The sequence below is a fragment of the Danio rerio genome, chromosome 7 (genome assembly GCF_052040795.2).
Source record: "Danio rerio strain M-AB ecotype USA chromosome 7, GRCz13ab, whole genome shotgun sequence".
Classification (NCBI taxonomy): domain Eukaryota; kingdom Metazoa; phylum Chordata; class Actinopteri; order Cypriniformes; family Danionidae; genus Danio; species Danio rerio.
This window is the reverse complement of record NC_141027.1, coordinates 79,200,590-79,222,500: the sequence shown is the minus strand read 5'-3', so window position 1 is coordinate 79,222,500 and position 21,911 is coordinate 79,200,590. Positions and strand designations below refer to the sequence as shown.

Sequence of the window (21,911 nt, the reverse complement as noted above, 5' to 3'; positions counted from 1 at the left end):
ACATTACATAGACTTCAGTTGCTTTTCTCTAAGGTTAATAATGCTGTCTATGGATAATCATGTTTACAAGTCGTTCATTTTCTTTTTGTCTTAGTCATTTTATTATTTTGGGGTCGCCACAGTGGAATGAACCGCCAACTTATCCAGCACATGTTTTACTCAGTGGATGCCTTCCAGCTGCAACCCATCACTGGGAAACACCTATACACATTCACACACATACACTGCGGACAATTTAGCTTATTAAACCCCCCTAAAGCGCATGTCTTGGGACTTGTGTGGGAAACCGGAGCACCCGGAGGAAACCCACAAGAGCACTGGGAGAACATGCAAACTCCACATAGAAACGCCAATTGACCTATCCGAGGCTCGAACCAGTGACCTTCTTGCTGTAAGGCGTACGTGCTGCCCACTGCATCACTGTGCAGCCCCTTTACAAGCGACAATTACTAGATATTATAACAACATTATAACTTAGAGCAATTGAGCTCTGACACGTATAACTAAAACATCGCACACACACACACACTGATCCTCATCACTCGTGTCAGATGTTGAGTGATTTGTTAACACATCTCCTCTTGCGTTTTCTCCTTCTAAAAATAGCGATTGCTCACGTGTGAATCTGCTGTGATTCTCCCTCCCAATCACAGACGTGTCACCAGTTCAGGTCACGTCAGCATTTTTCAGCTCAAAGTCACAGCAAAAGCCCATTTGCTGACGCGTCGGTGCTTTTTAGTCGTTTGGTGTCTCTTTGTGAGAGCAAATATTCGACTCATTATGTGTTCTTGCACCACAAAAGCAGTGTTGGGTAATTGAGCACGGGTCAGTCATTTACTCGCCATTGAAAGGGTCTCTGTTATTTTGTCTAGACTTTGATTCATTCATTCATTCATTTTCTTGTTGGCTTAGTCCCTTGATTAATCTCGGGTCGCCACAGCAGAATGAACCGCCAACTTATCCAGCACGTTTTTACGCAGCGGATGCCCTTCCAGCTGCAACCATTCACACATCATACACTACGGACAATTTAGCCATCCCAGTTCACCTGTACCGCATGTCTTTGGACTGTGGGGGAAACCGGAGCACCCGGAGGAAACCCACACGAACGCAGGGAGAACATGCCAACTCCACACAGAAACGCCGACTGACCCAGCCGAGGCTCGAACCTGCAACCCAGCAACCTTCTTGCTGTGAGGCGACATCACTACCTACTGTGCCACTGCGTCACCACCACAGGACATGTCTCCAAAAATGAGTCTTTTCCCAGCAAGGTTATTATAGTTAACGAAAACGAACGAAAACTAAAATGTAAAATAATTGTCGTTAACTGAAATAAAAACGAGAGTTTTTTAAAAAACTAGAACTGACTGAAGCTGTTTTATGTACATACAAAACTAACTAAAACTAACTAGAATTATAGCAAAAACCTCCTTCGTTGACAACCCTAAGACATGCGGTACAGGTGAATTGGGTAGGCTAAAGTGTCCATGGTGTTTGAGAGTGTGAGTGAATGAGTATGTGTGGATGTTTCCCAGAGATGGGTTGCGGCTGAAAGGGCATCCACTGCATAAAAACATTGCTGGATAGGTTGGCGGTTCATTCCGCTGTGGCAACCTTGGATAAATAAAGGAACTAAGCCGACAAGAAAATGAATGAATGAATGTCCTGTGCTCTGATGGAGCTAAGACTGAACTGTTTGGCTGTAATGAGCAGTGCTATATTAGGAGGACAAAGGGGAAAGCTTACAAGCCTAGCAACACCATCCCAACTGTGCAGTATGGGGGCGGCAGCATCATGTCTGTTTTGCTGCAGGAGGGACTGGTCCACTTCACAGCATAGATGGCATCATGAAGAAAGAACATTATGGAGAAATACTGAAGCAACATCTCAAGACATCAGCCAGGAGATTACAACTTGGCCACAAATGGGTCTTCCAAACAGACCATGACCCTAAACACACTGCCAAATGAGTTCAAATGTGTGTTAAAGACAGCAGAGTGAATGCAAAAAAATGCAAAGGTGCATCAAAAATGCATTACAAACATTTAATCTCTGAAACAAGGTCAAATAATTCTTACTACATGTTCATTTCATGGTTTTAATATTGATATCGATGGTGGTCTGTTTAGCATAGAGACAGATTGTATTACTATTCTTTTGTGCTGCTGTGGTGCTGCTCTTAATAAGAGCTTGAATATTGCCCTCAGAACAGGTTTGGTTGTTACTAATCATATGTTCTCTGTCCTAGTGATGGGAAACTGAAGGAGGGCGATCAGATACTGGCGATTAATGGTCATCCACTGGATCAGAGCGTCAGTCACCAGCAGGCCATCGCTCTCCTCCAGCGGGCATCGGAGAGGGTCACCCTGAGCGTGGCCCGCGGGCCAGTACCGCAGCTCTCCAGCCCCGTGGTGTCCAGAACACCCAGCGCCGCCAGCACACTGTCTGCACACTCCAGCGCGGTGAGATTGAGCAACACATCCATGCATACCTGTTTACATTCATTCATTCATTCATTCATTCATTCAATTATCCATTCAATCATTCATCCATTCATTCATCCATTAATTCATTCATCCATTCATTTATCCATCCATTCATCCATTCATTCATTCATTCATCCATCCATTCATCTATCCTTTCATTCATTCATTCATTCATCTATTCATTTATTCATTCATCCAATCATTCATCCCTTCATTCATTCAGTCATTCATTCATTCATCCATTCATTCATTCATTCATCCATTCATTCATCCATTCATTCATTCATTCATCCATTCATTCATTCATTCATTCATTCATTCACCTATTAATTCATTCATTCATTCATCCATCCATTCATCCATCGATTCATTCATTCATCCATTCATTCATCCCTCCATTCATTCATTCATCCATTCATTGATCCATTCATTCATTCATCCACCCATTCATTCATCCACCCATTCATTCATCCATCCATTCATCCATCGTTTCATTCATTCATCCATCGTTTCATTCATTTATCCATTCATTCATCCATTCATTCATTCATCCATTCATTCATTCATTCATCCAGTCATTCATCCGTTCATTCATTCATTCATCCATCCATTCATCCATTCATTCATCCATCCCTTCATTCATTCATCCATTCATTCATCCATTCATTCATTCATTCATCCAGTCATTCATCCGTTCATTCATTCATTCATCCCTTCATTCATCCATTCATCCATCCATTCATTCATCCATTCATTCATTCATTCATTCATTCACTTATCCATTCATTCATTCATTCATCCATTCATCCATTCATTCATCCCTTCATTCATTCATCCATTCATTCATCCATTCATTCATTCATTCATTCATCCGTTTATTTATTCATTTATTCATTCATTCATCTATGAATGCATGCATGCATTCATCTCCTGATGCATTTATCCATCCATGAACTACTTTGAGAACTTAACCCAGTTGAAAATAACCTGACGCTCGGCTGAATAATCTGCAGTTCAGATCTGCGAAAGTGGTCTGGCTTTGGCTGAATGAGTTGGTCTGAGTATGATTGAAAATATACTCTGCAGAGGCATTTCCACCCAATGGACCAACACACCAGACTGCATTATAAATCGAAACGTGAAAAGCCTCACATAAAAGTGGCAGTTACTGACTCTATTAAAAAGAAATATCTTTTTTTTTTGGGAAGGAGACGCCACTTGAATGACAAAAATATGTGTTGAAAGGTTGCATAAGTTCTGTTTCATGTCTCCGGGTCTCCAAAGGATGGCTAAGCCTGTGAATGTTCCTGCTGCGCGTAGTGGGGAGTGAGACATACTAGAAATGTGACAGACCCTTTTTTGTAAAAGAATAGGACCCCCTCCTGTTTTCCTTTTGGGTCTGCAGATTATTCAGCCGAGCTTCAGGTTATTTTCAACTGGGTGAAGTTCTCAAAGTAGTTCTTGGTGAAAAACAAAAGTTTGTATATAACACTTGTTAATCGGAGCTTTTACATTGTTTAGTTATAGGAAGTCAGATATAGGAATGAAGGGACATATATAGCAAACAGCAACATTGAGGATGCCATGATTGTAGCTGTAGGACTGCAGGATATTGGGAAAATCTGATCTTGCAATATTTTATTTTTGTGCAATAAATATTGCATTATGAATACTGCTTCACAATATGGTTTGAATAGCTCTATCTGGTCGTTTTCTGAGGAGTTTGACAGTATTCAGGTACAGAAATTGCATGGTCACAATGCCAAAAATGCGGTTCAAGTTTATTAGTGACCATAACTTTACTAGCTGCTAATTCTTACTTTGCTTTGTCTCCTTTCTAGTCCAAATATTAAAACAAATTCCTAGATCAACTAATAATATTGTTTTGTTTTCAACTTTAGAAGAAATGAAGTTGTTTTTGTGTCAGAATTAAGAGTTTTCCCCTAAAACAAGTCAAATTATCTGCCAGTGGGGTAAAATAATTTTGTTTTCACTTTGAAATCTAGATATTTGAGCTAGAAACAAGACATTCATTCATTCATCTTCCTTCAGCTTAGTCCCTTAGGACCACCAACCAATGAACCACCAACTTATCCAGCATATGATTTACACAGCGATTGCCTTTCCAGCTGCAACCCAATACTTGGAAACACCCATTCACAATCACACACTACGGCCAATTTAGTTTGTGGGGGAAACTGGAGCACCCAGAGGAAACCTACGCCAGCATGGGGAGAACACGCAAACTCGACACAGAAACGACAACTGACCCAGCCTGGGCTTGAACCAGTGAATTCCTTGCTGTGAGGAGACCGTGCTAACCACTGAGCCACTGTTTCACCACTATAGCTGCACAATATTGAAAAAAAAATTATTTTTGTTTTAATTTTCTGCAATAAATATTGCATTATGAAAACAGCTTCACAATATGGTTTGAATCGCTCTATCTGGCGTTTTTTTGAGGAGTCTGACAGTATTCAGGTACAGAAATCGCTTGATCACAATGCAAAAAATGCTGTTCCTTTAATTCAATTCAAGTTTATTAGTGACCATAACTTTATTAGTTGCTAATTTTTACTTTGCCTTCTCATTTTCAGTCCAAATATTAAAACAAATTCCTAGATCAACTAATAATATTGTTTTGTTTTCAACTTTAGAAGAAATTAAGTTGTTTTGTGTCAGATGTAAGAGTTTTCCCCCTAAAACAAGTCAAATTATCTGCCAGTGGAGTAAAATAATCTTCTTTTCACTTTAAAAGATATTTGAGCTAGAAACAAGACATTCATTCATCTTCCTTCAGCTTAGCCCCTTAGGGGTTGCCACAGCGGAATGAACCACCAACTTATCCAGCATATGATTTACACTTTGATTGCCCTTCCAGCTGCAACCCAATACTAGGAAACACCCATTCACATTCATACACTACAGCCAATTTAGTTTGTGGGGGAAACTGGAGCAACCTACGCCAACAGGGGGAGAACATGCAAACAGCAGCAGACCCAGCCTGGGCTCAAACCAGCGAATTCCTTGATGTGAGGTGACCGTGCTAACCACTGAGCGACTGTTTCCCCACTGCAGGTGAACAATATTTAAAAGATGTGATTTTTGTTTTTAATTTTCAGCAATAAATATTGCATTATGAGTACAGCTTCACAATATGGTTTGAATCGCTCTATCTGGAGGTGTTTTTGGCTCCAAACCAAGCTCTGCAACCTCTTAGAGAAAGGTTTCTACGGTAAGTCAGCAGTGTTCAAGTTGATCGTTGTGTTTTGTTCAGTTACCTCTCTTTAGAGTCAGTTTGAGAGACCAAATCGTTTCCTTACAACACTGTGTTGCCTGTCTCCAAGCAGTGCCCACAGTTTTCTTGAAGTTTGGACAGACTGATGCTGTCTGAGGCTTCACATGACAGAAACGGGCCGGGGAGATCAAGTGTGCTTGTTGACTCTCAGGAAGTCAGACTGAATTCCTGTGGGATTTCTGTGAAAATGCAGAGGTGATCACAGCTGACATTTCCCTTTAAGGTTGCGGGGCTGTTTTTAGCATGCAATATTAACCCAAAAGCTTGTCTTTACTAGACATCTGCATGGACATGTTTTGCTTAAAATTCTAAGAAGATGAAACTAAACAGCCCTTGTTGAATTAACATGTAACTTTAAGTGTTCACCCTTGGCTGATGATTGATTATAAAGCTTGTTTAGCATGCTGTTCGTGGAGAGAGCCCTGAGCTCATTAGATCCTCGAGCCAGGGGCTCCCTTCCATTTGCAAAGCGAGAGGGGAGTTTGAGTCAGAGCAACAATGAATAAGTGCTGTAGGCAAGTTTCAGGTATGTGAAGTGTAAGAAGCAAAACATTAGTAATTGTTTTTTTTGTTTTTTGTTTTGGTAGTACAGTTAGCAGCGGGGTCAGAGAGGCAATTGCAGATTAGGACGGAAAGTGGAGACTAAATAGTTGAGTTTTTAGTCGTTTCTTGAAGACAGCGAGTGACTCTGCTGTTCTGATGCAGTTAGGGAGATCATTCCACCAACTGGGCAGATTGAACGCGAGAGTTGGGGAAAGTGATTTCTTCCCTCTTTGCGATGGAACCACGAGGCGACGTTCATTCACAGAACGCAAGTTTCTGGAGGGCACATACATCTGCAGAAGTGAGAGCAGATAAGAAGGAGCGAAGCCAGAAGTCGCTTTGTAGACAAACATCAGAGCTTTGAATTTGATGCGAGCAGCAACTGGCAGCCAGTGCAAACGGATGAGCAGCGGAGTGACATGTGCTCTTTTAGGTTCATTAAAGACCACTCGTGCTGCTGCGTTCTGGAGCAGCTGAAGAGGTTTGATAGAGTTAAAGTCCGGCTAGTAGACAGTTGCAATTGTCCAGTCTGGAGAGAACAAGAGCTTGAACAAGGAGTTGAGCTGCATGTTCAGATAGGAAGGGTCGGACCTTTCTGATGTTACAGAGTGCGAATCTGAGCATGTGATCAGAGAAGTTTAGTTGGTCATCAATCGTTTCTCAAAGGCTTTTCATAATTTTGAATGCAGTAATGGTTGCCCCATCTATCTGGATTGAAAAGTTATGATATAGAGTCGGGTTGGCAGAAACTTTAAGCATTTCCATTTTCGTGAGGTTAAGCTGAAGATGATGATCTTTCTTCCTGTGTGAAATATCCAACATGCAGGCTGAGATGCGAGCTGGAACCGAGGGATCATCAGGGTGAAAAGAAAGGTATAGCTGGGTATGAGTTCCAATGGCTGCATGAAGAATAGGGTCAACACTTTTGTATAGGACAAATATTGCAGTTCAGATTACACCGAGCAGCATCAATAACAAGGATGAGGATCTTTTCTTTCAAAACACTGTCATGCTGAGAGGTCTGCGGTGCCTACGTGACACTCGATAGTGCTCAATCATGCTGTGTTATTCTATCAGGAGCGTAACTGTTATGAGTCACGGCTGTGGGAGACTCTTTCAGCAGCAAACATGTGGTCTTCTGCTTGGATGTGGGTGAGTTGTGATACTATTGATATTTATTGGTCATCCACTGGCTTAATCAGAGGTGTGAATAGTTATGAATGCATCAGTATGGAAAGTGTCTGCTCACTTTAATGGGATGCATTACTTGTGAGATGTTTCAGGTCATGTGGTGTTTTGTTGGTGGCTGCATTGCATCTCTTTTGGTGTTGATTGTATTGTGATCTCTGTTAGGTGCAGCAGAAACATCCATTTGGTTTCTGGTCATTTATTAATCATCTGGAGATTTCAGAATCACTGATATATTTGTAACCCACAACAAACGAAACCAATATGCATACATGGATGCACTAATGAATGTGACATTACCCCGGATAGAAATCTGATGTAAACGTGAATTAAATAGATGACTAATAAGGTCATGTTTGGATTTCACATATACAGTTGAAGGCTTGTAGTTAGCCCTCATGTAAAATTTGCATGGTGGCTCAGTGGTTAGTGTCGCCTCACAACAAGAAGGTGAGAGCAAGTCCTCCAGGTGCTCCGGTTTCCCCCACAGTCTAAACACATGCGCTATAGGACAATTGATGGACTAAATTGGCTATAGTGTATAAGTGTGTGTGCGAATGAGTGTGTATGGGTACAGTGCTGAAATAGTTGGCGGTTCATTCTGCTGTGTCGACCACTGATAAATAAGAGATTAAGCCAAAGGAAAATGAATGAATGAATGAATGAATGAATGAATGAATGAAGAACAGAGTTGATCAAAGCGTTGTTTACATTTTAATTATTTTATTATTTTAATTATTTATTATTTTATTTATTATTATATATATATATATATATATATGTCAGCTTTCCCTATGGCTCATGTTTGTCACTTGCTGTTTGTATTTAGTTCTTTTTATATCATTGTGTTTTTTTAGACCCACTGGACTCATGTGGAGACCATTGAGCTGGTCAATGATGGAACCGGACTGGGTTTTGGGATTGTTGGTGGTAAAACCACTGGAGTTATTGTGAAAACCATCCTACCTGGAGGCATCGCTGATCAGGTGAAGGCATTTAGGTCAGAAATGACCAGTTTTACCTTCTCTTGCACTATATCTGTGTCTCCTATAATATGCATCTCTTTTTGACTGATTTTCTTCGCCACAGCCTTAATCCCTAAGTGTCCACTTTATTTTGCAATATGTTAAATGCAATTATTTATATAGGTAGAAAAACAGAGCAACAGTTGCAGTTTTGTCCAACATTTGCATTTAAAGATAGTTTGGTCACACTGTACAATAAGGTTCATTAGTTAATGTTAATTAATGCATTTATTAACATGAACAAACATTGAACAATACATTTACTGCACTATTTATTCATGTTAATTAACGTTAGTTAATTAAAATACAGTTGTTCATTGTGAGTTCATGTTAACTCATGGTGCATTCACTAATGTTAACAAGCATGGACTTGGATGTTAATAATGCATTAGTAAATGTTCAATTATGATTAATAAATGCTGTACATGTGTTGTTTATGATTAGTTCATGTTAGTAAATGCATTAACTCATGAACCTTATTGTAAAGTGTTACTGATAATTGTCTGTCACATGCTTATAACTGTGTCTTTAACAATACTTCATGTATAAATTATTGTCTGTTGCAGAGTTGTTGTTATGATGCATACAAATGATCAGTGGACAGCCATGTTTTTGTCAAAATTCCCTATCAATTTAACAATACATTTTTTTAGTTAAACCCACCTGTTTCCCTTACATATCAGAGAGACACCAAGAGACTAACATTTCCCATGAAATATATATATATATATATACATATATTGTCTTGTTTTAAAAAATAATAAGACAAAGTTAAGTGAATTTTTCCTTGAAACAAGCTAAATAATCTTGTTTTTCCTTTTGGCGTAAATTGATTTGAACCCCAGTTTTTCCTGGCATACTAAGCCAACAAAGACTTGTTTGTTGTTGTTTTATTGGTGTTTGTGTCATGTGAAATGACATTAAAAGGGCACCTATTATGCAAAAATTTTTTTATAAGTGGTTTCAACCCAGTCGTGTGTCAGCAGTGTGTGAATATAACCAGCTTCCAATGGTAAACATTTATTAATTCTATTGTTTATAATCAGACTTGATGAAATCAGTCTGCAGAAACACTTTGATTGACATTCTCACTTTGCACGTGTCATCAGAGAAGGAAAGCCCCGCCCACTAGTGACCATCTCTCCCTCATTAGTGTAAGACTCTGCCATTATGCTGACACACAGGTATTTGTAGCTCCGCCCTCTTTTGAAAAGAGCACAATCTCATTTGAATATAAAGTCACCATAACACCACAATTAGGATCAAATCCTGAAAGGGTCAGTTTGAGAGCGTTATAAACATTATCTGTGTGCTATTTTGAGCTGAAACTTCACACACACACAAACAGGTGCACATGAAAATGATTCAATCATTGTGTAATAAAAGGTTGTCACATAATCTGTTTTTCTTCAACGTCTCTGTTATTGGTTGTAGGATGGGCGTTTGCGAAGCGGCGATCACGTCCTGCGCATTGGGGATACGGATCTGTTGGGTCTGAGCAGTGAACAGGTCGCTCACGTCCTCAAACAATGTGGAAACAGAGTCCGATTGCTGATCAGCCGCGGGATGGCAGACGACGTTTCGGCCGCTCCTGTTTCCCTGCCCACCGTCAATGAGCAACAGGTACAGATATCCCTGTCAGAACAAACCACTGTTATACAATGACTGGCCTTATTACCCTAACTTTACCCTAATTAACCTAGTTAAGCCTTTAAACGTCACTTTAAGCTGAATACTAGTGTCTTAAAACTATTATGATTAGATAGGGGGACTAATAATAAGGGTTGGATACTGAAACCCAGTACCATTATAGCACCGGTACCTTTGTAACTGGTATGTACCAGATCAATTCAGCATATGAAATTCAGTGGCTAATTTCGGTGCTACTGGTGCTGTGACAAGGACATACGAAGCATCAAGAGGTGCATCTAGGGCTGGATTAAGAACAAACTGGGCCCTGGGGTTATAGCAAATGCAAGGGCCCCCCTTTTATTTTTTTACCTGTCAAAATAAATAAATATATATATATATATATATATATATATATATATATATATATATATATATATATATATATATATATATATATATATATATTAGGGATGTAACGGTATCAGAATTTCACGGTACGGTAATACCTCGGTATGAATGTCACGGTACGGTATTTATTGAATCATTTACAGCAAAAAACAAAACTTATGAAAATACTCCAAAAAAGTGCCAAAAGTGTCAATGACATACAAATTAGCCATCTATCTGTAAGCTTTGAAACAGGAACTTCAATATTAATAACAAAAAAATATTAAACCATGTAAAAAAATAAAGTTTCAATTTAGTATTGTTGAAAACTCGTCACATTCAACATTTAATCACTCACTCACTTAGATAGAGATGGGTTTAAAGGAAAATTATCATATAAATATAATCTGGTAAAAGCTGGTATCTCTGGGTATTTACAATGTCCCCTGCAACAGAAAAAAACTCTCTCATTTGGGACTGAGGTTTCTGGGACAGAGAGATATGACTTGGCCCAGGTTGACAGCAGTGGGTGACGTTGTGCATTGTCTTTCCCCCACTTGAGAGGACAAACCATGAGTAAGATAGAGATCTCATGTCTGCATCAATCTGAACAGTGTGCTGTGTTTCTGCAGTCCCCATGACTGATTATTAGTCGTATTCCCCAACTTGCAAGCACGTGCACACACAGGGCTCAACCTGTGCAGTGCACATGCCCTTTTTAGTCTTGGATAGAAAGTTCCCTTCCAAAATGATCAAAAGTGCCCCCGCGACGCGACATACCGTCCGTCCCGCTTTACAGTACGCGCGCGACAACACAGCTGATCAGAACTCGCGCGACCACATAGCTGATCAGAACGCGCGCGACAACACAGCTGATAAGAACTCGCGCGACAACACCGCTATTCAGTACGCGCGCGGCGACAACACCCGCTTTAGGGTTTTCCAGCTCTTTTTCATCCCCGCTTCTAGCAGCACACTCCATTTCCGCATTACTGGATCTGTAGCAACAACAGACCGCAAGGGATGATGGTCAAGCATGGGCTGATGGGAAATGTAGTTTTCGCTACCTCCCGTTCGCTTTATTCGCCTGAGCAAATTTTCTCAGAAGATCTATAGTTTTACCGAGTCATGCGACTTCGGTAATATCGAAAAAAATTAATATTGCGGTATGACGGTATTTACAATACCGTTACACCCCTAATATATATATATATATATATTACATATATATATATATATAAATATATATAACAAAACGTCAGCAAGTACCAAAGAACAGATGTAACGCATTGATTAAATGTAGTTTTCAGTCACGCTCACGTAAGTCATATTCAACTCGTGTAGTTTTGCCTTCATTCATTTTTGATTTCCGTCTTCAGCACATGATTTATTTACAGCACATTTTTAAACATAATAGTTTAACTAGCTCATTTCGAATATCTACCTTTTTATCCTCCCCATGTTGACAGTCCAAGTACCATATCATCCACCCTAATTTTGTGGCTCAAAAGTATCGGTTCAGCCACCATTTTGAAAGTACCGATATCGAAATAACCCCAAACGATACCCAACCCTACTAATAATTCAGGAGGGCTGATAATTTCAACTTGAACTGTATATATAGCAAACAGTGGTTTATTTGTTTAAGTACATGTATTTAGCAGAAGAATTTAAGTAGTTAAATGAACACACACATTTTAAAAGGCCTACAAGTTTTGTTGATTTATTAATGTGTGTTTGTTTTTTTGTATTCAGGGTTTTGAGGAAGAGGAGCAGGACGCTTTCGATGTGAGCTTGACGAAGAATGCTCAGGGTTTGGGCATCACCATTGCTGGATATGTAGGAGACAAAACCTCAGGTCAGCTTTAAATCATACACTGAACATTATTATTAAACAAAACTGGGTTACTCATAGTTTAGGCCACAATTCATCCTATTAACTACTTATTACCGGTCTATTATTGAGATATTAACTGTTCATTATTAGTTATAAAACATGATCTTATTCTGCATCCCTAATTCAATTCAATTCACCTTTATTTCTATAGCTGAACATAGAAGATTATAGTAAAGTGAAGCAGTGTCAGTCCAGTTTTCAGAGTTTAAGTTCAGTTCAGTTCAGTGTGGTTTAATAATCACTGCTGAGGATCCAAACACTGTAGAGCAAATTCATCAATGCACAGTCCCAAACCATGCAAGCCAGTGGCGAAAGCGGTGAGGAAAAAACTTCACCAATTGGCGAAAGTGAAGAATTAAAAAAAACCTCGAGAGAAAATGGCCACGACCATTTCTCCTATGGCCAAACGTCTTGTGCAGAGCTGCAGTCTAGGCGCCGGAGGCTGGAGAATGCTGGACGTCAGCGAAGACAGTGGTGCTGCATAGTCTTTGGCGGCCTCAAAGACTATGCAGTTTCAAACCCTGAATGACGTTTACAGTAGGTTATATATACATTAATAACTTCCTTGTAAATTGTAAGCGTTGCATTAGTTCATGTATTTACTAACAGAATAAGAATGAAGCATTTATTAATCATAGTTTGACTAATGCGTCATTAACATCTAAAGTTGAGCTGGTTAACATTAATTAATGCACTGTGAGTTAACAGGAACTACATTATTTTTTATTAATTAGCATCAACAGAGATGAATAAACACTGTAATAAATGTATTGTTCATGTCAATAAATACATAAGCTGGCATTAAGTAATGCAACCTTATTGTAAAGTGCTTTCATAATGCAAAGCCTGCATGTTGAGGAAATATCACTCCTGGCCTCAGATATTGCAATGTGTGAGGGTCAATGGGGTGAAGTCATCTGTGCGTTCTAACAATATTGGAGTACCTCAAGGGTCTGTCCTTGGCCCATTGTTGTACACAATGTACATAAACGATATTCCAGATTGCTGCCCAGGGGTTAACTGCCAGTTAAATGCAGATGACACGGTCATCTATGTGTCAGCTAAAACACCTTGCCGGGCAGGTGAGCAACTGACCCAGGCTTTACAACACATTTCAAGATGGCTTGAACTGTCTCATTTAACGTTAAATGTCAAGAAAACAGTTTCTATGTGTTTTTCTATATGAAATAGGCCTTTACGGGATACATTTGAGGTGCTGATAAAAACTAAAGTTATTAAAGAAGTGAATGAGTTTAAGTATCTTGGCATAACTCTAGACATTAGTATAAAATTTGAAAGAAAGTTAAGCCAAGTCTAAACTGTTTTCGTTTTATTAGAAGGTTTTTAACATATAACACTGCAAAATTATGCATGCACACAATGATGTTCTCTCACTTGACGTATTGCATTACATCTTGGTCACAAGCCTCTTTAACTACATTGAACTACATTCCCATCCTCCCCTTTCCTCGACATCTTTGTCATAAATAGTATTACTTTTATTTTTTGTTATCATTATTATTATTACTGTTCTGACTTGTCCTGTTATCTTTTCATTATCATTATTACAAGTATTTACACCATTATCATTAGTAAGGTTGAAGTTGTTGTAGTTGTAACGGTAGTAGTTGTAGTAGTAGTAGTAGTAGTAGTTGAAGTAGTAGTCATTGTAATAGTATCGATTGTTATTGAGTAATTGTTACGGAGATTATAGAAGTTGTAGTTCATGTAGTAATAGATGGCATTGGTATAGTAGTAGCAGAAGTAGTAATGGTGTGGTGGTTACAGTAGTAGTAGTAGTAGTCGTTGTTGGTGTAGTAATATCAGTAGTAGATGTTGTTGATGTAGATGTAGTAGAAGTGATTGTAGTAGTAGTAGTAGTAGTAGTAGTAGTAGTAGTAGTAGTCGCAGTAGACATTGTTGTATTAATTGTAGCAAACGCTATAGTAGTATCAGTAGTGGTAGTCGTTGTAGTAGTATCAGTATTAGTAGACATTGTAGTGGTAGTAGTCGTGGTTGTGGCTGTAGTAGAAGCAATAGTAGTTGTAATATAAGTAACTTTCTGTAGTAGTAGTTGGTGTAGCACTTGTGATTTATTATTATTGTTGTCAGTTATTACTGTTGTCCTTTCTCTCTTTTTACTCTCATATTTACTATCATACATTAATAAGCATTGTTGTTACTCCCTACCTCTGACTGGTTTCTTTCTATATGTTTTATCTATATCTGTGACACTTGCTTCATTTATTGACTGTTATTGTTCCTAATGTATGTACTCTGACCTGTCCACCAAGTTACCTTTACATGCATACACACACTCACACGCACACACTCACGCACATACCAGTACCTGACTATATTGTTGATGTTTTTGTTGTTTTTGTTTTGTTGCTTTGTATTTGTTATCTGTTGATGTTTTCTTGTATTTGTATGATTTTTGCATATACTAATTAAAAAAAAAATAAAAAAAAAACTACATTGAAGCCTATTGACTCGATCTATAAACAAGGAGTTAAAATTATGGACTTAAAGCCTATGCGCTGGCATCATTGTGATGTTTTATGTAAACATAACCTGTTTAGTTTTGATAGTTTTATTCAATTTAGTTATCTTAAATTGGTTTTTAAATGTTCCAATCCTGTTTTCTGAGCTAATCAATCGGCATCAGAGCTCCCACAGAGTTACACAGGCAACTGCTAACGGTGACTGTGTAGTGCCAAAGTGTAAGAGCTCGTTTGGTCAATCTGTCTTCTCTGTAAAGGGAGCCAAGCTGTGGAATGATATACCGGTTAGCTTAAAATCAGAAAGTAATCTAAATATTTTTAGTAGTGCTCTTAAAAAGTGGTTTAAAACAAAACAGCAGTGTTTGCACAAATAGTCCACTGTTAGTTGGTTGGATCATGTCGCCTTTGCTTTTGCCTGCAGTAATTTTAGGTAAAGAATTGTAATGTTGTGTATGTTTTATTATATTTCTATTTTGTCAATTTTAAGCCTCCTGTGGACAGGTGTTGAGAATAAGCAAGTTTGCTAAAACACTTAAACAAATGCATTTGGTTGACGTCCATGTCAAATAAATAAATAAATAAAAATATTCTGGCCGGTTTCTTCCAGACAGACGCAGCCTTGATGTTTACTGTTTCGTTTTTTTCACCGCAGGCCGATTTCAGCTCCATTCTGCTTGATCTTCACCAGCGTTTAACCTTTGCTGTTTGTAATTTTCCTGTCGCAGAGCCCTCTGGGATATTCGTGAAGAGCATTTCGAGGGACAGCGCCGTGGAGCAGGACGGACGGGTTCATGTTGGAGATCAGATCATAGCTGTGAGTTGTTCCTCTGAATACATGTCTGCATTATTGGGGCACGTTTGCTCATCGTGCATGTGCTCTACACTCACCGGCCACTTTATTAGGTACACCTTACTAGTAGCCCTTTTGCCTTCAGAACTGCCTTAGTCCTCAACAAGGTACTGAAAATATTCCTCAGAGATGCCCCTTTCTTCCCCATTCTGATGCTCGCTTTAAACGGCAGCAGATCGTCTTGACCATGTCGACATGTCTAAATGCATTGAGTTGCTGCCATGTGATTGGCTGGTTAGAAATTTGCATTGAGGAGCAGTTGGACAGGTGTACCTAATAAAGTGGCCGTTAAGTGAACATGTCCTTCTCTGTTGTGCATATATCACAAACAAGAAGAGAAAAGCTGTCATGGGCGGGCTATAATGTGTGTGCGTGCAGGTGGACGGTGTGAACATCCAGGGTTACACTAACCAGCAGGCTGTGGAGGTTTTGAGACACACTGGTCAAACTGTAAACCTGCAACTGGTGCGCCGCGGCTTTAAGCCAGAGGACGCCTGTCCGTCAATCATTCCTGTCGCTGTGGAGACAGATCCCGCCCACAGCTCATCCAGAAACTCGACAATGGAGCGCATGAACGCAAAACATGGTAACAAACACACACACACACACACACACACACACACACACAGCTGCACAGACACTAACACACACACACACATGCACAACATACAATAAACACATACAGACACGCATATACACACACAGCTGCACAGACACACACACACACACTCACATGCACAACATACAATAAACACATACAGACACGCATATACACACACAGCTGCACAGACACTAACACACACACACACATGCACAACATACAATAAACACATACAGACAGGCATATACACACAATCAGCTGCACAGACACACACACACACACTCACATGCACAACATACAATAAACACATACAGACACGCATATACACACACAGCTGCACAGACACACACATATACAAATGCACACAGACATGCAGATATGCACACATGCGCACACAAACACACAGGCATGTAGATGTACACACATTCCCACCCACACACAGCTACACAGACACACACCTGCACACACACACACACAATACACACTCACATACACAACATAGAATAAACACACTCACAAAGACACTCAGACATGCAGATGTACACACACACGTTCACACACGCACACACACACACACACACACACACACACACACACAACTGCACAGACCCACACATAAACACACTTGCACAGAAACACAGACACACACAGCGGAACAGAGAAACAAACAGACATGCAAACGCACACACACACACACACACACACAGTACACACTCACATACACAACATACAATAAATGCACAGACACTCAGACATGCAGATGCACACACACTTTCACACACACATTATCACACGAACAACTGCATAGACACACATAGTAGGCACACACATGTGCACACAGAGATATGCAGATGCACACACACAGCTGCACAGACACACACATGCACACAAACACAGACACACACACACAGTACTCACTCACATACACAACATACAATAAACGTACACACACAGACACGCAGATTTACACACACACAGCTGCACAGATGCATACACACATGCTCATTAACACAGATACACGTGCACACAGGCACACACACACATAGAGAGATATGCAGATGCACACACTCACACACGCGCATGCATGCAGATGGACACATAGACACACAGACATGCAGATATACACACACGCACGCAGCTGCACAGACGTGCACACAAACACAGACACACACATAGACACAACACACAATAAAAATACATCTCACACACACACACACACACACACACACTCATTACATAAAAGTCATGTTGCGTTTTCCTTCAGTTTTGTGTTCATCAACTTCTGTAATCTACACACACACACACACAAAAACACACACACACACACACACACACACACACACACACACACACACACACACACACACTGAGGAGAGAGATAGCTGGAGGTCATTTCACACACTCATTCGTCACTGGAGATGGAAGGTCAAGCCCAATGCGCTGTGATGCAGATGTGTGTGTGGGTGTGTGTGTGTGTGTGTGTGTGTGTGTGTGTGTGTGTGTGTGTGTGTGTGTGTGTGTGTGTGTGTGTGTGTGTGTGTGTGTGTGTTTGTGCCACAAACTCTGCACCTTATTTAGAGGTCGACTCCTCACTCATCCTCTCATCACAGACACAAGAAGCCTGTTATTATACACAGAGCTCACAACAGAACTGTATACTCCGCTCTCCGTGTGTGTGTGTGTGTGTGTCTCTCGCTTTGTGCCTGTGTGTATGTGTTCTCTGTGTTTAACAGTCTCTCTTTCTGTGTGTGTGTGTGTGTGTGTGTGTGTGTGTGTGTGTGTGTGTGTGTGTGTGTGTGTGTGTGTGTGTGTGTGTGTGTGTGTGTGTGTGTGTATGTCTGTCTGTATCTGCTTGTGCGTGTGTTTGTGCACGTGTGTCTGCATGTGTGTGTGTGTGTGTGTGTGTGTGTGTGTGTGTATGTGTGTTTTTGTGTGTGTGTATATATTTGTGTTTCTGTGCTGGTCTGTCTTTGTGTGTGTGTCTGTGTGTTTTTTTCCTCTGTGTGTCTATGTTTGTGTGTGCATTTTTCACTCTCACTGTTTGTGTGTGTGAGCGTGCGTGCGTGCGTGTATGTGCATGCATGTCTGTGTGTCTATTTGTGTGTCTTTCTTAGTGTGTGTGTGCATGCATGTGCGTGAGTGTGTGTTTGTGTGTGTCTTTTTTCTGTTTGTTTATTTTGTGTGAGTGTGTGTCTTTCTCACTGTGTGTGCGTGAGTGTGTGTCTGTGTGTGTGTATGTGTGTGTCTTTTTTCTGTGTGTCTATTTGTATTTGTCTTTCTTACTGTGCGTGTGTGTGTGTCTGTGTGTGTGTGCGCGTGAGTGTGTGTGTCTATTTGTGTGTGCGTGAGTGTGTGTGTGTATATGTCTCTTTCTCTCTAACTGTTTGTGTGTGTGTGTGTGCAGAAGAGCGAGTGTTTCTCCCTCCTGAGGAAAACTCCAGAGTTCAGTCCTCCTCCATCAGAGCTCCAGAAAGTGTTGCGGGTGAGAGAAAGTTTTTCTTCTTCTGTGACTCTGAGCTCAACCGGTGGACGTGGATAATGTTGGCATGTCTCAATCAGGTCCTGTGAAGCTGAGCGCTCAGGAGGAACTCGCACTTCAGCAGAGATGGCAGAATCAGCTCGGCGTCTGCTCTCAAGTCATCGTGAGTAAAACCATTACAACAACTCGTCAGATCATTTGCTCAGTGTGCGTTTCTGTGTGGAGTTTGCATGTTCTCCCTGCATTCGCGTGGGTTTCCTCCGGTTGTTTCGGTTTCCCCCACAGTCCAAAGACATGCGGTACAGGTGAATTGGGTAGGCTAAATTGTCCGTAGTGTATGAGGGTGTGTGTGGATGTTTCCCAGAGATGGGTTGCGGCTGGAAGGGCATCCGCTGTGTAAAAACTTGGTTCATTCCACTGTGGTGACCCCTGATTAATAAAGGGACTAAGCCGACAATGAAATTAAATGAATCAGATCATTTGGAAGAGAAAGGTGGCATGGTGGCTTAGTGGTTAGCACTGTGGCCTCACAGCAAGAAGGTCGCTGGTTAGAGTCCAGGCTGGCTCAGTTGGCGTTTCTGTGTGGAGTTTGCATGTTCTCCCCGTGTTGGCGTGGGCTTCCCCAACACATGTGCAATAGGGGAATTGATGAACTAAATTGGCTGTAGTGTATGTGTGTGTGAATGGGTGTTTCCCAGTTCTGGGTTGCAGCTGGAAGGGCATCCGCTGGATAAGTTGGCGGGTCATTCCACTGTGGCGAGCCCTGGTAAATAAAAGGACTAAGCTGAAAGAAGATGAATGAATGATTCGTTATAGACAACTTTAGTCTTCTGTCACCAAATTATAAGAGAAAGTTTTCCTGACAGGTTAAATTCAGTATATTGCTGTTATGTAAATGAGGGTGAAAGGGAAATATCTCTGTCAGGCAGTTCAGAGATCAGAAAAGGGACTCATTTTCACATTTTATTAATTGTGGGTAACTGCTCATTAAATTCAGAAACTGTTACTACTTTTTTATGTTATAGATTCAGAGTTATTCTGTGTCTAAAAGTCTATTGGGGGAAAAAATAGCTTAAAGGGGCTAATAATATTGACCTTAACCACCTAAACTCTGCTGCTATTTGGGGATTTCCGCCTGCATTTTGCCTACCCAAATTTAAAAGCTTCCCAAATCCACATGCAGAGGTGTAAATGCAAAAATTTGGTATCATTTTAAAGAAAACCCTTTGAATTTTCATAAAACACTATTGAAAGTGTTTGAAATAACTGTATATGTCGTCTGTGTTGTAATAAACACCTAAAAAGAGGTGCTTTTGGTATTTGTTTTTATAAACTCAAATGTGAAAGTGTAGCTTTTAGGTTGTGTGTGGTCTAGCGTGCTGTAATTAATGTTGGTGGTTCCTGCACATGTCTGTCATCATAGGAAAAAAGAGAAATGTCTCCACCATAATCTATGCTAAAGTTATTGTATTCCAACTGATGAGAGGTGCTGTACAAGCCACAGGGAGCAATCATTGTTTTCATATTTCACTATTCTTTTGTTTGATCAAACATAATTCACTGTGTTTGGAGCACGTCAGACATATAAAAGGATTACTTATGCACATCAGCTCAAAAACAGAGGAGAATGGCCCTGAAGCGCACAGCATAAGGTGAGAGATGACAGCTGTCTGTGCTATCTGGGGCTGCTTATTGATCATAAATGTATTGTTTTCACTTCTGCGCCATGGAAACACCACGATTCATTCAACAACTGTTTGATATGTGAATATAATTCAGTAAAAAGAATGCTAGAACCGTATGAGCACCGGCAAGAGCTTTCATATGAGCTATAACTTGCACACGTGTCTTATGAAAAATATGAAAATGAACCAATGTTCAATACCCAGCTCGGGTATCCAAAATACTGTGTATTTAAGTGTAAATAACTTTTATACAGTAAAATAAAAACCAAAGTGATGCATATGTGCATAAAATATAGATTCTACACTTTCAAACGAAACCACTTACAGGGGTCTGGTGCAATGCTAGCCCTTTAAATCTGAAAGCGAAAGTCGATGACGTCACAGACCCGGTACCGGCTCCGCAGAGTTTAAGTGGTTAAAATGGTGTTTAAAAAATGTAAAACTGCTTTTATTCTAGCCAAAATAAAACAAATAAGACTTTCTTAAGCAATGCTTTAGTATGATTTCAACGCAAGTCTTTGTACATGAAGCCCCAGATCAATACTGGTATACACTGATTGCATTAATGCAGGCTAATATGATTCCTGATTATTCTTAATATATACGTGTGCGTCTTTCTCTCTCACTGTATGCATGTCTCTGTGTGTGTGTTCAGGTGGCTCAGGTGGAGAAGTTCAGTGAGAGCAGTGGTTTAGGGATCAGTCTGGACGTTTGTGCCGGACATCATTACCTGCGCTCCGTGCTTCCAGAGGGACCCGTCGGCCGATCCGGAAAAATCTGCAGTGGAGACGAACTGCTGGAGGTAAAACCAGCACATAATGTATTTACATACAGTAGTGTGTCTTTATTGATGTCTGTATATTTATATGCATGTGTGTGTGTGTGTGTGTGTGTGTGTGTTTAAGGTGAATGGTGTTCCCCTCAGAGGAGAGACTCATAAAGAGGTTGTTGACATTCTGAAAGAACTTCCTGTTTGTGTGACCATGGTCTGCTGTAGACCCGCCTCTCTGGTGACTGACAGCCAGACTGACCAACCACAGCTCGAGGACACGCCCTCAAATGCCATACCTCAGGTATTGAACATTCTCAGTATCTGGATTCATCATTCAACAGTAATAGTGAGGAGTAGGAGTCTGTTAGGTTGTTAAAACTCTCCCCAAACCGTTTTCCCCATCTCTCTGAATGAAATGCCTACTTTACTACATCAAATCAGCTCGCAGTATAAAAAACAAGCCACGCCCTCATTTCATTTTCCGTTTCTCTAGGAACTGCAATTTTCACAATGCAAAAACACAATAAAGGTCGCAGCTTCCAGCTGATGTGGACTTTAATG

General features: G+C 40.3%; 1 protein-coding gene across 34 annotated transcripts in view; it reads left to right on the top strand.

Annotated features, from left to right (window-relative positions):
* mpdz (multiple PDZ domain crumbs cell polarity complex component) overlaps positions 1-21,911 on the top strand; it is a 109,048-nt gene that overhangs the window by 25,340 nt on the left and 61,797 nt on the right. For all 34 annotated transcript variants that reach the window (XR_015496539.1, XR_015496542.1, XR_015496537.1 and 31 more), the window contains exons 6-15: positions 2,252-2,465; positions 8,376-8,504; positions 9,978-10,166; positions 12,318-12,420; positions 15,689-15,777; positions 16,192-16,399; positions 18,819-18,896; positions 18,974-19,056; positions 21,234-21,380; positions 21,484-21,651. Coding sequence is in view for 28 of the 34 variants with exons in the window: in XM_087262312.1 (XP_087118438.1) it covers positions 2,252-2,465; positions 8,376-8,504; positions 9,978-10,166; positions 12,318-12,420; positions 15,689-15,777; positions 16,192-16,399; positions 18,819-18,896; positions 18,974-19,056; positions 21,234-21,380; positions 21,484-21,651 (1,408 nt within the window). In the remaining 6 variants the exon portion in view is untranslated. The remainder of the gene's footprint in view (positions 1-2,251; positions 2,466-8,375; positions 8,505-9,977; positions 10,167-12,317; positions 12,421-15,688; positions 15,778-16,191; positions 16,400-18,818; positions 18,897-18,973; positions 19,057-21,233; positions 21,381-21,483; positions 21,652-21,911) is intronic.